This window comes from Gopherus evgoodei, chromosome 11 (assembly GCF_007399415.2).
Source record: "Gopherus evgoodei ecotype Sinaloan lineage chromosome 11, rGopEvg1_v1.p, whole genome shotgun sequence".
Lineage (NCBI taxonomy): Eukaryota > Metazoa > Chordata > Testudines > Testudinidae > Gopherus > Gopherus evgoodei.
In genome coordinates, this window is record NC_044332.1 from 52,646,917 (window position 1) to 52,664,198 (window position 17,282).

At 41.2% G+C, this 17,282-nt stretch overlaps 1 protein-coding gene across 3 annotated transcripts in view; it reads left to right on the top strand.

The window, feature by feature from the left end:
* The first annotated feature begins 1,232 nt into the window (after window positions 1-1,232).
* The window catches only part of CACNB4 (calcium voltage-gated channel auxiliary subunit beta 4), a 200,287-nt gene continuing 184,237 nt past the window's right edge, over window positions 1,233-17,282 (top strand). For 2 of the 3 annotated variants that reach the window (XR_004002658.1, XM_030580538.1), the window contains exons 1-2: window positions 1,233-1,362; window positions 1,742-1,825. Coding sequence is in view for 2 of the 3 variants with exons in the window: in XM_030580538.1 (XP_030436398.1) it covers window positions 1,291-1,362; window positions 1,742-1,825 (156 nt within the window). In the remaining variant the exon portion in view is untranslated. Of the gene's footprint in view, window positions 1,363-1,412; window positions 1,461-1,741; window positions 1,826-17,282 lie in introns of those variants that run through there. The other variant, XM_030580539.1, reaches the window with a different exon arrangement.

Consider the following 17,282-nt stretch of genomic DNA (forward strand, 5'->3'; position numbering starts at 1 on the left):
GTTCTCACACTGGGGGTCAGGATGCCTCAGGGGGTCACGAGGTTATTACATGGGGAGGTTGTTGTAAGCTGTCAGCTTCCACCCCAAACCCTGCTTTGTCTCCAGCATTTATAATGGTGTTAAATATATTAAAAAGTGTTTTTAATTTATCGGGGGGAGGGGAAGGGTGTCGCACTCAGAGGCTTGCTATGTGAAAGGGGTCACCAGCACAAAAGTTTGAGAACCACTGCTCTAGGGAAATACTGTCACATGGTAATTATTATAACAAATTATAACATTAATCTGGTGCCTTTTGTTACTTTTTGCTGGTGATTTTACCTATTGTCTCTCATCTTATTCATACATTGACAGCTCTTTACGGCAAGGACTGTCTTTATTGTTATATGTTTGTAGGATGTTTAGGATAATGAGGCCATGGCCTTTATTAGAAGATAAGTAATAAATACATAATAATAAACCATGGAAAATGCAGGGGGGGGCATACCTTCCATTGGGCTGGAGGGTTATTGAGCACTGAGAGAGAGAGAGGTTACCAGGAGATGCATAAACATTTGGAAGTTGCAGAGCAAGGTCACTACTGCATGCTAATCTGGTTAGAAAGGTTAGTATTAGGCATGGAAAGATCGTCTAGAGGAGCAGCTAGAAGAAAATACATTTCCCAGGGCAGGGAGGTGGATGAACCTAGTTTACATTGTGTGCTGTTGGTTTGCATGGGTGTATGCCACACAAAGAGGTAATGGTAAGCTAGGGGGGAAATATAGCTCAATGGTTTGAGCATTAGCCTATCCAATTTAGGGTTGTGAGTTTAATCCTTGAAGGGGCCATTTAGGGATCTAGAGCAAACATCTGTCAGGGACAGTACTTGGTTTGGGGGGAAGAGGACTGGATGACCTTTCAAGTTTTCAAGGTCCCTTCCAGTTCTAGGAGATAGGTATATCACCATTAAAAAAAAATGATGGTGCCACCACAGGGGGAAGGGGCTGGGAAGTTACTGGATATTTACATCCGACACCCTGTTTTGGAGGGAGGGAAGAGCAGGGAAAACTTCCCTGTCCTCGCCTCCCCCCCCCAACAAAAAACCTCACTGGCTTCTTCTGTACCCCCCACGGGGGTGGCGCCAGGGACCAGGGAAGAGACACTGTCGCTTTAAGGCGAGGCGCTGGAAGCGCACGCAGCACGGGGCGCAGCAAGGCAGCCCTGACTGAAGTGGGCAGGGGGAGGCGAAGCAGCGCTCACCACGCTGGCTGGCAGCCCGCCCGGAGCTGGGGCAGGGGCTATGCTGCGCTAGCCATGTCCAAGCACCCGCCCTCCTCCTACGGCAAGAACGGGCTGGCGGACGGGCTGCACACCCCCATCTTCCAGGTGCCTCCCCCTCCGCCCCTGCTCCGCTCTCCGCCTTCCCAGCTCGGGGCTCCGGCGGCTGGAGAGCATCGCCTGGGCGCCGGGCTGCAATGGCTGCGGTGGGTGCTGGGCTGGAGCCTCGCTCGCTCCCTCCCGCAATCCCCGGAGGGGCTGGGGCTGGGGCGGGCGAGGGCAGGGCAGGGCCAGCGGACGAGGGTTAGGGGTGACCCGTTACCAGAGCTCCGGCCGAAGCCGCTGGGCAGCGTGGCCGGCTCCCCTCCCGGCGCTGGCCAGGCTGGACCGGTCGCTGCCCCGGCGAGGCGGGGTCCCTGTATGCTCCCCCCGCCCGCCCTTGTGACCCGATCTGTCTTTCTTCCCTCCCCTCCCTCGGCGAGTGCAGGTGGCCCGCGGGACGGCGACCCGGCGGAGCAGGTTGAAGCGATCCGACGGCAGCACAACGTCCACCAGTTTCATCCTCCGGCAGGTACCGTGCGGGCCGGGGCGAGCGGCGCGGGGCGAGCCGAGCCGAGCCGAGCCGGGCGGGGAGCAGGCGGTGACCGCACAGCCCAACTAGCCCCTGGCCATAGTTACTGTGCTGGGCGTGAAGCGAGTTTCTTTGGGGAAATGCCTGTCCCGGGGATTCCTGCTGCACGCAGCGCTCCGGCCGTACCGAGAAAGGGGTGGCTATTCACCCCCCTGGGTCTAGCTCTTAAAAAGCCTTGTCGGTTTTTTTCCCTCTGCAAACTAGATGTTCACTCCGGCTTTAAGTTGCTTTGGTTTTAGTTAGTTAGTCTGTATTCGTTTTGCTGTAAGACAGGCCCCCAGGGAAATACAGCGTCTCAGGATTTACACAGCACAATCCCAGGCGATCTCAAAGAGCTCAGGTGGAGTTAGAAACCTCTGAGTAAACAAGAGTTTGGGGAAAGAGGAATGAAGTAAGTTTTTGGGCCAGAAACATAACTGAGATTTGGGTGAGAGGGGCTTTTTGATGAGGGCGGTTGCAGCTCCCTGTTTTCCCCAAAGATTTGGAACAAGGTAAAGGGAGTGAGATTGGAAATGAAAAGGGAATGGCTCCCATTGGCTTGGATTTGTCTTGGTTAAACTAGTAAGGGCACAAGAATGGGCAGCATTTCTGATTTAACTCTTTCCAATTGTTGAGTATTTGTTTCTCAAAAATGTGGGCCGACAAACCGCTTGGCTTTGGGATGCTGTCTGTTAGAGTCCGTTTCAGCCAAAAAGCAGGAAGATGGGCTACTAGATGCCCTGAACTAACCTGGGTCACATCCAGCCCATTCTATCAAATGCTGACTGCAGAGTGCTTTCATTTAGACTTGCCTGAAGGCAAATTTCCTCCCCTCTCTCTCCTGTGTGTGTTATTCTGTGCTACCATAAGGGCTAGAAATGTACTTCAAAAAAAAAAAAAAAAGGCTGAAATTTTCAAGTAGTTACTTCCTCCAGGAACTGGGGCTTTAAGGAAAACACCAAATATGTGCAACTTGTGACTAAATTTTGAGAGTTGGCAACTGTGTTTTAGTTTTAGACCTGCGGGTACTAATTATCCTCCAGCAATAATCCTACTCCTTCTGGCATGACAAGGATGTCACAGGAGCAATTTAGGTGACAGCCTCCTGTCTATATTCACCCTTTGCCTTCTATTTCCACTCTTCCATTGTTGGCTGCTAGCTTGTGCCGATATAACTTGCCCCAATAAAAACTAACATCCATGATCTAATTGAAACTCTGTTGTTCTCTTCCATGTGATGTCTGCTCAGTAAACACAATTTTAAAGACGTAAATTATAAAATGCCAATCTCTTAAATGGTTTGTTCATTCTTTGTTTATATCTAAAAAGTGTTCTTATTTTGGGGTTTAATTCTGCATTCATTACACATGCTAAACTCCCAGTGGGAGGGCAAGGAAAGCAGGATTGGGCCCTTAACAGTTTCAGGATGTTTGCCATGGAAAGAACATCTTTCATTTAACTATACTGTATTGAAGTGCAGGACACTGAAGTGGTGAATCATTCTAGCCTCACAAAGAAAAGAAAAATATATAACCAATAGAAGTAATCCATTTCCAATTGCTTTGTGATATTTTCTATTCACTGCAACTGCACAAACCAGAATGATAGCAATTCCATGCTCGCAATCCTTGTTTTCATTGGAAATGAGCATGAGATATTACTGTAGCACAAAGGAAGATAACATGAAACTTAACATGACTTGAAGCCAAATTATTAGAATATTTGCAAAAAAAATAATACATGAATCCAATTTTAGTCCATGTTCATGGACTGAGCCTGTTCAGCAGGTTTTATAGAAAGGTGTAGGTACCTACTGTACTTGTCAGGGAGAATCTTTTAGACTCTTTCTGCTATGTCCTTTAAAGTAATGGATTTCCAGAGTAGTGTTAAAACATCAACTGTGGAAGTAAGGCTGCATTTTATTTGTTGTCATCTTACGTTTGCACTGTCAGGGAACTGAGTGTCTGTTCCTGCATGTTGCAATGTGTGCTGAATTCTCACTGGAGTGAAGGGCACTTAGTTTCTCCCAAGGGTGCTCAACACTATGCAGAATTGGGCTCTTAACTGCTGACCTTGCAAAACCTTACTCACAGGAGTGAGGTTGTGAGAGTGGAAATGGTTTAGATTGTTTAGATGAATGCCCAGAAGAAGCTAGTGGGGCACTTGTATAACTGTGAGTCAGGCCCTAACTACCTAGCTGTCATAATTGAGTTCTATTGCATCTGACATCTTATTTGTGTTCAAATGTGGAAATGTTCCCTGTGCTTTGCAGTTTGTTCAGTTTCTCATGTTCCAGTGCTTTATGTAGTTCTTAACCACAGTATGTCTGAATAGCTGCTAGTCTGTATCTCATCAGGGGTCAAGTCCGAGGATCTCACTCTCTACTCATGGAAACCTCATATAATGCCTACTAAAGAGATACACATCTGTTATTGAAGGGGCACTGTCAAATATTTGAGGCCTGGCATTTTGATCTTATTTATAATTGACAATAGTTTGATGCTAGATCTTGTATGTCTTGCACACCCAAAATGTATTGATTTTACTAGGAACCGTGAGTGTTCAGCAGATACAGAACTGGGCCCATGATGGAGAAAGTCTTCTAGATGCTAAAGGCCTGATTTTTCAAAACTGCACCAAAAATGCACTAACTTGCATGCTTAGTTGTCATAATTGCATGCACAACTCATAACTGTGCATCTGTCTGGCCTCACTATAGGGAATTTGCACATGCAAACAGCTAGTACGTGCAAAAATCTGGCTTACCTCTTGTGTGACTAAATACCCAATTTGTACAAATACTGCAGTTCTGCATACACAACTTTGAAAATCAGGGTCAGTCTACTGGTTTTTTTTAAAATCCACCACTCTATCACCAATAGATTTCCCAGAAAATAGACACTATCTCAGGGTCTCAAGACAATGGATTGTGCTTTCTCTGCCAACTCTGCGGTAGTAGCAGCAGCAGCAAGTACAGTTACTAAAGCTATTCCCAGAACTGTGCTGACAAGGTTGCTGTTTCTGCTTTAGTATCTGATACGTTTTGGCACAATGAGGTGCTATATAGGTTGAAACTGTTATATAAATATGACTTCAAATCCATTCAAATCATAGCAAAATAAATAAATCCACTAAAAGAATCTGCATTATCCCAATGGAAAAGGAGCAGATAGAGAAAACAATGTCATTTTCTGAGAGGTTATTGCAGATAGTGGAGATTTAAAATAATAATAATAATTGTACACATTTACTTGAAACCTTGAACAGTGGGAGATTCAATAATTCATTTAATAAAGACAGTAAGAAGCTTTCATTTGAACTGCATGAGTTCAACAACGAAATAACTCTTAGATTGCCTCCCACCCACCCATCACAGAAAGAGTATGGAAGAATTCACTTTAAGAGGCACTTAGGAAACGGTTACAATTAACTCTCTCCATGAATTTACTATAATAAATTCCTTCCCATATGTCAATTTAACTGCACAAGACAACATTTTCTTTGCGCAAAGATGCGCCCCGTGTTTCCTTTGGGCTGGAACGAGACAGATTGTGACTATTCTCAGACTGCATGGTTAGTACTTGAATTCCTTTTCATTATGAAAGAGAATAGAAACTTTTAACTCATAGCATACATAGCACTAATTAATGGTATCCCGTTGGTCATCTCAGTTACTGGGATCCTTCCCCTTTTTTCTGTTATAAGGATCAGGCTCTCTGGGACAGAAGCAGAAAAATATCAGATGGCAGAGATTAAAATGGACATGTTTCATAATGTTTTAGTTTTATATGCAACATTTAAAAGATAAATTCTAACCTGCATCACCAAGCTGTGTAGTAATAGCACAGTAAGTAGAGTTTATACTAAATCTGATCTAAACCTCAACTGCACTATAAACTGCAGTCAGTTACTGGAGTAAACCCATTGTCAGTGGAACTATGGAATTTTGTTGTATTCGTATGTGTCAAATGCATAAGAACAGTGTAATGATCCCTTTTCAAGATGATCCATTCTGTTGTTGCTGATTTTTTTGGTTCTAGTTTACATTTCTTCTTACAGATATCTTTAGAAAAAAAAGTAACATTTTTGGTAAACTTTAAATTAAGAAATTCTTTTTTTTTTATTTGCGTTTTTTTCCAGATTTTCTAATAGTGGTAAAAATCAGCAAAATGTTTTCAGTCTTATATATGTGTCAGTAATGGCAGAAATATTGCTTACAATATCACAAACTTGGAATTATGATAATTAATGCCCATAATTGGTTCTTAACATATGATAAATGTTATAATGATGGAAGTAGATGAAATGAGTTACAGATGGAGACAAATATCCATATGCTGAAAATCATTAGGCTAGTATGAAAATTACTTATAGAATTAAGTGAACAGGTCGTTCTGCTCCTAAAATGGCTTAATGTGTGATTCAGAACTTTTACTGAGGACAAATAAGCTGCACAAAGTGAAAGGCAATAGCATGCTGTGACGCTCCTTCCTGTTGAGCAAAGCATTTAAGCATGTGCTGAACTTTAAACACACAGTAATTGGACTGCTTCTGTGCTTAAGTGCTTTGCTGTTTCAGGGCCCTGCAACGGTCCCGATCCTACAAACACTTACTTCCATAATCTGTTTTACACATGTAAGTAGTTCTGCATTGAGCTTGAGGCCTCTTTTTATAAAAATAGTGTATTAGGGCTTGTCTGCATGAACACTAAGTTCACGGCAACCTGGGGTGTAAAGCTATCCCACACTAGTCTGCAGCACACTAATCGTCTATATGGACTCTGCTGTCATTCAGAGAATCGTAAAAATGTAGGGGAGGAAGGGACCTTGATAAGTCATCAAGTCCAGCTCCCTGAGTTGAGGCAGGACCTCAACTTGGAGAGCTGGGAATTTGAAAGGGGAGTATATTAAAGCACACTAGAGAACTCTGAGTGAATGGCAGCAGGGTCCACATGGACACTTACTGCACAGCAGGCTAGTTGCCTGGTAGATTTACACCTCAGCTTGCTGCAAACTAAATATTTGTAAAGACAAGCTCATAGCACTGGTCTGATGGCCATATTTCTCCTATGGGGATATGAATTCTATCTTCAGTTAAAAACAGAGGATATTCCTACTTCCTTCCTGTCCTATACTGTTGTGTAGTTTTTCAGTGCATTGTTGAACAGCTTCTCTTCTGTTTCAGAGGCAATGGTATTTCATTGATTATTTCATTCATAAACTGATTTATCCAACGCCTACTGAAATAAATGGGATTATTTCCATGGATTTCAGTGAATTTCAGATTGGGCCCAAAATACTTCAGGGTCCATTAGCTTGAAAGGTTTCTTCTGGAAATAACCAACTATTAATTAAACAATTCATTAATAGAAATATTTGGAACTATTTTTACTGAAAATTATCCCCTGACTGTGCTGAAACACATGGATATTGCAACACTGCATGACTTGGTAGTGCATGATCAAATATCTGGCACAAACAAGGATGGGTGAGTAAGTTTGGCACTGAAGCTGTTAAGTACAATATTTGTACAAGAAATCAGTGTATAAAACTGTTCTTCTTATGTAGCAGGTGCTGCTCAATTATATTAAGAACCCCCTTAGGGGACAAAAGTCAATTATCAACATGCTAGCATGGGGGAGTAAGTAGGTCAGCTGAAAACATGTGCTTGTAGTGTTGCAAATACTGTAGTAATAATTCATTGTTTTGGAAGCTTTTATATTTTCACATGTTGTTCCAACGCTGTGCAATTTGTAGGGAAACATTTTTTTTTTTCTGTTTGACTCATGGTCAGGACCATCTTCACAGTCTGACTTTTTTTTTTTAATAGAATTTATTTCTGTGAGAAAAGTATGGCTTCTTGCAAAACAGTACAATTTTTCTGAAAAGCTATCGCCACAGAACTGTTTTTAATCAAAACTACACGACGTGCAATGCCAGCTTCTTTATTGCAAGTGATGCCTGTTAAATTAACTGCAGAGATGTTACAGAGATTTCTTCATAGACATGTGAACCAGAAGCCATTAAAATCTCTGTTACGCATATAGTAACAGAATTTAGGGGGAAAAGCCCTGAGGGAGCTGCTGCTTTACTGTATTTACAAAAAGCTTTTGATTAGTGTCCCATCAGCAGAATCTGGACAGGAAATCCCCAAGGAAAAGTGAACGCCTTGAACAGCTGTTCAAAGAAGGACTTTTTTTTTTTTTTGAAAATAGTTCTACTCCTATGACCCCCAGTGTGGACAGTTTTATTGGAATAAAGGTGCCTTTCCCCGTGAGGAAAAAGCTATACCAGTATAAACATTTCTAACCTGTATATCTGTATCCACGCTAGAGGGGTTGTACCACTTAACTATACTATGGTTTGTCCAAAATACACTATACTTAATTCGAAAATACTAGTATAGTTAAAGTAACACAACATTACTGTGTAGGCCAGGCCCTGTCTATGCATTTATACCATGTTTATGACCATGGTATCTGAGCTCTTGTACGTTTGCATTTATTTTTATAAAAGGCGGCAGAATTTATTTTTGTGGTGCATGAAGGTAATGTCATGATCCTGTTCTGTGTAAGTTTTCCTCTTTTTCTCACCTTTCTTTGTGTCATGCTACCTCTTTTTCCTAACATAGGTCTAGTTCCTATAAACTCTTCCTCATACAAGTAAGAGTTTTTAGAATCTGTCTCTTTGGGGCATGGATTATAGACTAGACATTGGTCTCCGTCCCAGAGGTGTGAAAGTAGAGTTGCTCAGTCTCAGTGTAACTAAGATCAGGATCTGGCCCTGTCTCTTCTACTTGGTCCTTACTTTGCAAAGTCCTTTAGCATGTACTTAACTTTAAATACATGCTTAAGGACTTCCCTGAATTAGCATTGTGATCATTCACCTGCTTGAAGTTAAACATTTGCATGAGGGTTCTTCTGAATCAGGGGCCTTAGTTAGGACAAGCCTGTTCCTAAAACTATTGAAGTAAATCAGAATCTTTTCAGTGATATCGGTGGATTTTGAATCAAGCCCTTAAGTGCCATTTACACATGTGGTTCTCATGTAAAATTACTCAGAACTTTTCTGTTCTTTTCATAAATATTCTTGCCACATTTGCTACTTATTTTAAGATATTTATATTAAAACTACGAACTTGCCCCATCTGAGCCCATCGCCTTCTTTTTAAACTTGATCCTGTAGCAAAGACATAATGCTGAATCACTGTCAGTATGCTGGCTCCCTTCTTTTTTAATATTAAATCAAGAAAAGAAAAGATACAAAAATGGTTTTTATTATTGAACTGACATTTCATCTCCCAGCTCTCTAGTTGGCTGAAATTTTTAAAAAATTAATGAACTTCTGACTCAAAATGGTAAACATCTTTTTCAAAAGTCTTCCATTTCCTGTCTAGCTTTACTCAAAATGTGCATTTTGATTCTGATGTGTTAGACACCAGGTCAGTGGAATTTCACTAAAGGGCCAAGCAGTTCAAAGGCATGGACTGTAAATAAGATTGTGTCCAAACTCAAATATCTTTGTATATGGCCAACATTTTTAAAAGGTCTAGTGATTTTGGATTCCCAACTTGAGATGCCTTAAAGAGATCTGATTTTCAGAAAGTGATGAGCATTCAGTCTCTGAAAATCAGACCTGTTGGTGGTATCTTAAATTGGCCCTTCAACAACTGAGGAACCTAAAATCACCAGACACCTTTGAAAATCTTGGGCTAGTTACGTAGGCCAAAATTTTCCATTCTCAATTTATGAACTGAATTATAAGCCTTGAAGTGTTCCTAGTAGTTATTAGGATTGCACTGTAATGCAATGGCTTGATGTATGTGAGTTGGTTATTGCCTTCTGATGGTGAGCCCAGAGAGTATAAAGGACATGCTGTTAGTACCCGCTAAGAGGGTCAGGGTCTAATCTTGGCTCCCTAAGCAGAGGCTGCTCAGGCAATCTGCTGCCCTAGGTAAAAGTTCAATATGTTGTCCTTCCCCTGCCCCCATAGGAGTAGGATGGCAGATTTGGCTTGGCCATCCCTCTGTCATGAATAGGTGGTATTGCAGCTCAGTCCATAGGGTTGCAATGATGTTCAAATTTGGCCTACCTGCCTCTCTGTGATGAGAGAGGGGCAGCTGGGCCAAATCTGCCATGCTAGGCAGCTGCCCAGAAATCTGCCACCATAGACAGTGGCCTAGTTTGCCTATAGCTAGAGTGGGCTCTGACTGTAGGGTGTGTGTGTATATGTATTGATCTTTAAGAGTTTTTTATATAAACTTTCTCTTAAAGATCAATTTCCTTATCATCTTGGTGTCATATGATATATGATGATGATCTTAAAGGCCTGATTGTGAGTGGTACTAGGCACCTGCAACTCAAACTCCCATTGAAATCAGCACCTCTCAGGATCAAACCCTAATTAGGTAAATAAAATATACATCTGCAAAAAAGTATATTAGAATTTCAGGCTGAACTCGATTCTATTCTGATTCCTTAATTTCTAAAATGTAAATCACTGTTGTGGAATATGCCCATCCTTTGGACGTGGGTGGACCATTATTATTCTTTATAAGGCATTTAAAATGTACTAAGTATTTGACTAGTGAATAAAAGATGCAGCCACTTGTCCAAAGAATTTAGGGCTAAATCTCACAAAGGGATCAGCATTTCAGCACCTTACTTTTAGGCATCTTGTTGCTTAGAGGAATCCAACCAACCCTGAGTTAGGTGCCCAAGCTCCGTGTACAATTCATGGGAAGAGATAGGCATCTAAAAATGGGGTCCATAAAAGCCAACAAGCTGAGCAGGAAGCCACCTAAACGAGTCCATAGGCCACGCCCCTCTCCTTGGTATTTCCTCAAAGAGCCTTAGGTGCCTAAATCTGGGTTGGAAGCAGGTGCCTCCTTCTGCTTGGGCTTCATAGCCATGGACCATCTCCTGGTCTTAGGTGCCTAAGCCCTTTCTTGCCAAAAAAGAATTAAAAAATGAGATGTCGCTGGTACCAGTCCCTTTATAACTTTGAGCCTAATAACTCAGGTTGAATCCCTCTCTTTGCCTGATGTGAAGGAGCTTGAATGTAGTTCCCCCCTCCCTTCAAGATGAGCTCACTAGCCATTGGGTTATGGGACATTCTGGGCCAGGGCTCTCTCTCAATCTCTCCTGTTGATGCTGTTCCACTGTGTATTTATAATTAAATATGCATTTGGCCAGGCAGAGAGTGAGTGACTTTATAGTCGAGTGGCTATAGAAAGGTGGAGACAAAAGTTCAAATCCCTGTTCCATATTCCGTCCAACTCTCCCACATCCTGGGTGAGTGCCCTAACCTCTGGCAGGGGTGCTAGGACAATTTGTATAGTGGGGATGCTGAGAGCCATTGAACCAATCTGTGTATGATGGAAACTACTTCAAGCCAAGGGATGCAGCAGCATGCCTAGTTCCAGCACCTCTGGACTAAAAGTCACGGGAGGGGCGAGTGCTTCCCTGGTGTTGTTTTTGAGTGGGGCCCAATCAGGTAGGTAGCTTCTGACAATGCCTACTAGATCAGGCTGCCCAGGTAAGATGGTTAGAAGAATGCCTAGTGTGAGGATGCGGCTGGGGCTTAGGCGTGAGCTAGGCTCCAGGGCTGAGTCCACAGGTCTTGAAACAGTTTTTATAGTGGGAGTGCTGAGAGCCATTGAACCAAACTGTAAACCCTGTATATAATGGAAACCACTTCAAGCCAGGCAGTGCGGTAGCATCTCCAGCACCCCTAGCTCCAGCACCTATAGCTAAGGCAGTAGTGCTCCTGCTTGCTGGCAGATATTTGGGCACCTGCAAGACATTACCAGCAGAAATATAGACACCTAGGAACATTACGGAAGCTACAGAGATGGGTGGCAGCTGAGCAGGGGTTTTGAGGACCTAAATTTTGAATTTAGATGCCCAACATGGCAGTTAGACACCTAAATCTCTTTGTAGATTTAGCCATTAGACCGGTGATACTCAGACTGAGGCTTGTGAGCTGCAAGTGGGTCTTTAATGTGTCTCTTGTGGCTCTTTCCAACACATAATATTAAAACGGTGTGTGATTTAATTATTAGCCAACGAGGCTGCTTTTACTATGTTATTAACCAATTGTAGTTGATAAAATAATAATAATAATACTTGTCCAATCATTTTCCTGTGAGAATAATAATAATGTATATATATAAAATGTAAACATTTCCCATCATACTGTTTAAATATGAACATATAGTACTATTGTAAATGAAACAATGAATTCACACCACTGTGGCTCTTTTGGGTAATGCTGATTGCTAATTTGGCTCCTGAATCACTGAGAATTGGGTGTCACTGGTTTAGACCTTGTTTACATGGGAAAGATGCACTGGTTTAACTTACGTTGTTTTTTAAATCAATATAGTAGATAAACTAGTGCAAAGCCTTGTGTGGATACCTTTATTATGGTTTGTTCCAGTTTAAGTATATCCATTTTTAAATTCACACTCTTGCGTTCAAGACCTTAGGGTGAGGTTGTCAAAGACAGCTGTGCAAACTGGGTGTGAAATTATGACGCCATTGACTTCAGTTGCAAAAGTCCTATGACTTGAGTGGGGTTAGAATTTCACCTTGGGCATCCAGATCCCTTAGGAGGCTTTGAAAACCCCACCCTTGCCGTCTAAGATATCAGTCCTGTAAACAGATGTGCTAATGTGAACCCATGCCCCTGCTCAGAGTCCCCTTGGGTCCAGTGGGGCTCCCTCCATCCAAGGGCAGAGATCCACATTGTTGCAGATCTTTCCGGGGTTGAGACAAATCCCAAAGAAGAGAGCTAGTAGAAGTGTGTGCATGTGTGTGTAGGGAGGGATGATGGAAGAGACATTGAGGGTTTATATAAAGTAGTTGCTTTGTGAGTTTTGTGCACTTTTCAGAAGTTAGGGGTGAGTATAATTAAAGAACGCTAAGCACTGCATTTATTAGTGATTATGACTGTCAAACCTATGCTGAGTCAAGATCCCCCTAAACCCTTCCTCATCTCTCCACCCCCAGTGGATATTGCTATGCACGTCCAGGCCAAGCCAGAGTCACATGAAACTTAGCTGATTATTTTTTTCTTGAGTCAAGCTGTGTCATGGCCTGAAGGATTTAGGGTGCATCTACACTTTCCTGGGTTCTGCACTGGTAACAAGTGGTAGCCAGCAGCTATCACCTATGCATATGCACTTCTGCTGTTCACTTGCTAACTGCTGTGTCCCTTTTGACTATAAAAAGATCTAAGAATCCTGCCTTGATTCTCGCCTGCACGGATGAGGAGCTCCACAAATCTGAAATGACAGTAAAGGGAATACAGCTAAAGCACAAGAACAGGCTACCTAAGTTCTAGTTTCAGTTCTTCCACCAACTTTGTGTGACTGGGGCTACACAACTGTGTGTGCCTCAGTTTCTTCACCTGGAAGGAGGGGACAGTGAAACTTCTCTTCCTCAAAGGTGTGAGGCTTTTGAAGGGATTCAATGGCTTTTCATGTAAATATTCTCTGTAAAATGTTCCCCTTCAAGAGGAATTATATTTGTTTCTTTGTTTAGAGGTAAATATGGACCATGATTACATGTTTAAAAAAACTAGGGCTTGTGTCTCAGAGCCGTACATCTGCCTTCTATGTATCTTCGCTAGATGATATTTATAATCAGCACTTGTCCCGACAGCTCCATGATCATGGCTACTGCAGCACATTGAAATGAAATATAATTCGTATCCTCAGTATGCTTATGTACAGATGTTGATACATTCTGTGCTAGTAGTAATTGGTGCAAATGATCGTTAACGGGCTTCTGTCAGAAATCTTGCAGATGACAGTTAACCGAATTAATAGTCTCCCTTATGTGTATTTGATGGAGTCTTTGGCGAAGATTCCCAAAAGTCTAAGCTTTTAAGATTCACACTTAGAAAATTTATATCCTCTTTTTCAGCAGATGTGCTGACCGGCTTACTGTCTCCATGGCAACAAGGTTTCCGTTTTAAAATAGCCTAAAGTCACAGAAGGGAAATCTATTATTAATAGCATAAGCAATGTAGGTATGAACAACATGCAGCGTTTGTTTGTGTTCATGATACAACAATTCTTGTGTTTTTGCGTTCTCGCTCTACATGTACATACTGTTTCTTTGAATTTAATTTTCTAGTGTGACATGTACAATCCTTTATTCTTTCAATATTATTATGAGATATTTATATAATTACAATAATACTTATCGACTTAATAGTACTTTGCAGTTATTATTAAAGCACTGTACAAATATAAACTACAATAATTATTTAACCCTCAATACACTTATCATGTACGTGTATTATTATCATCCCCTTTTACTGATGGGGAAACTGAGGCAGAAGAGTTGCATGACTTGAGAGAGCCTCTGTTAGAGATGGGATTAGAACTCGGGATCTCTTAGCTTCCAGCTTTGTGACCTCATCGCCCAGGGTTTTGTGATTAATTGATAAGCTGCTGCTCAGAATAGTAATACTTTATTGTAGCCTTTTTCCTAGAATCTTATCAGTATGTTAACATTAGATTATACAAAGGATCCAGGCACATGGTTGTAGTGTAACAACAGGGACTAGAGCCATTTTAACAGATTTTGGAAACGAAAACCATGAGAAAGCTTTGCCTACATTTGCTGTCAATGCAGTTTCTATGGACACCGGTATTTTGTGTCAAATGCAATCTTGATGTGATTCTCTGTGCTGAATATAGAGGAAGCAGAGCTGATTACATGGGACTCCACCCCCTGTATTAGCTAGAATGTGTTCTGTTGCCTTGAAAAGAATAGACTCAAGATATAAAGAATTTTAGGACAAAGGCACTAGGGCCCCAAAATCTGTCCCAGGTGAATTTACAGGTGAAAAATAGAGTTATGCTCCTTTCTGCTTGTTTTGTCAAGGTCTGAAAGTTCATTTATTAAAAAAATTCTGAATTTTCTTTTATTTTTATATTTTTTATATTGGAAATAGTAAGTCGTGTTTTACTGGAGTTCACCTTGGAGACCCTAGGCAACTGGAATAGGAGCTTCTTCAGCCATTCACTGAAGGGAAGGAGGTGTTGAAAAGATCTTTCTCTTAAAGATCCGGTTTGCTGTTTTTGTTAATTTGCTGTTAACCAAAAATGATCAAAAGCTGGAGTTTTTGACGAGTCTGAATAAAAATCACTCCTCTCTCTCAATTAATTGAATTTACTTTCTTGGTGCTGGTAATGTTCTAAGCCGACTGATTTCCCAGTTGTCCATAGAGTCTTCTAGGGAAAACAGGGTAGATAAGAATTTCTTATGTAAAAAACTAGCAAGAGCCGCCTGTCTTCACCACTCTTATTTTTCTTTTTTAGTCACACAATCGAAACAAGGATTCTTTGTACATCCTAAAGAAGGAATCAAAAAGGGCACAAATCCCATTGCAGGTCATCATCAAAATTCTGTGTCCGCAGAGAGAATAATTGTTTCCTGAATTAGACTGTATTTACTCCATAATGTTGGTTAGCAACTTGCTCAGTTTGTAACCAAATCTCTAAATGACAGAATTTTATCAGGGAATGTGATCTAGTAGTTATAGCAGGGGACTGGCAATCAAGGCACCTGAGTCCTATTCCTGGTTTTGTCATTGACTTGTACAAATCACAGAACTTCTCTGTACCTCAGTTTACACATCCGTAAAGTGGTATTTTTCATACTTGTCCACAAGGGAGTAATAAAGTTTTAGGTATAGCTCCTGATCCTGTACATATGCATGTGAGTAACCTGACAAATGGATGATCCTACTGTGATCAGTGTAACTTACGGTAGAACCTCAGAGTTACAAACTGACTAGTCAACTACACACCTCATTTGGAACCAGAAATGCGCAATCAGGCAGCAGCAGTACAGTATTGTGTTTAAGTGTAAACTATTAAAAAATAAATGGAAAGTTAAAAAAAAAAAAAAAGATTTGACAAGGTAAGGAAACTGTTTCTGTGCTTATTTCATTTAAATTAAGATGGTTAAAAGCAGCATTTTTCTTCTGCATAGTGAAGTTTCAAAGCTATATTAAGTGAATGCCCAGCTGTAAACTTTTGAAAGAACAACCGTAATGTTTTATTCAGAGTTATGAACATTTCAGAGTTATGACCAACCTCCATTCCGGAGATGTTTGTAACTCTGAGGTTTTACTGTACTCCCATGGGAGTACAGTAAATGTGCTTAAGTGCTTGCGAGTCCTGGATGGTAGCTTGTAAAGTGCTTTGAAATCCTTGGATTAAAGTTGTTATAAAGGTAATGATACTATCATATTTGTTAATAACAATAATACTTTATTCGCTTCTTATTCTGTTTCCTTGCCTTTACTGATTATGATCATGACTTTTGCTTTGGGAAAGCCTTTATGTTCTGAACAATGTATTTAAATTTGCTTGAGCAAAAATCACTTGATATTCTGAATACTTTAAACAAGTCTCTTAGGATCAGGTTCTGCTAACCTTACTCACACAGGTTAAGCAGTATTCTAGACAAGACCTATATCTCATTTGATTTGGCTTCTGTCTGTTAAAATATTCCATTACTTCATTTGTATTTTTATGGCTGTCATTCACTGGATTGATAGTTCCAAGGCTTTTCTTTTTGCAATAACCATCAACTCTTTCTCCTGGGTAATACACTGCATGATTGTTCCTTTTAATACATATTCATCTCTCTCTCTCAGTATCTCTCTAACTTGACAGATTTGGAACTCTCTGGAAAGTTTGACATCCTGCGTCCAGGACTCTGGACCAAATCGCTTAAATATATATTCTAAACCAGAATTCTGACACTGATCTCTTTAAAAATATTCTTGTTTCTTTGAAAAATAAGCCCTCCCCTTTATAAAATCATCCAGGCTGATGATGGTTTTCAAGTGGTTTTCGCATTTCACCTGTAAAATGATTCCCAGTACATTCACCATAACGAGTGAGGGAAGGCAATTTAGAGTCTTCCTTGTGTAACTTGCTAGCTAATGTAGAACCGAATCACAGTCACTTCTGGATGAAACAAGTCATGTTCAGGTGCTTCTCAGGTTGTGATTACCTTTCCTGGGCGGTTTTCTGTATCTCCTGGACAACACTGCCTCAATTTGTGACTTGTAGTGAGGTCCAGTGGCTAGGGAGCTATCCTGGAACTTCAGGAACCTGGGTTCAGTTCCTTGCCTAAGATCCCACACAGGAAGTCTGTGACAGAGCAAGTCACTTAACCTAACTGTGGTTCAGATCCCCACTTGTAAAATGAGGATAACAACACCTGTATACCTCAGGGCATTGGGAGGATACATATATCAAAGACTGTGAGGTGAAGTCTGTAAAGATTGTTCCTCGGGAACCCCCCCCCCGCAACTGTTTCTTTGAGCCTCTAACCACTTTATGTTTCTAGAGGCTGGGATTTGCTAGTGAGACTCATGTCTCTTCA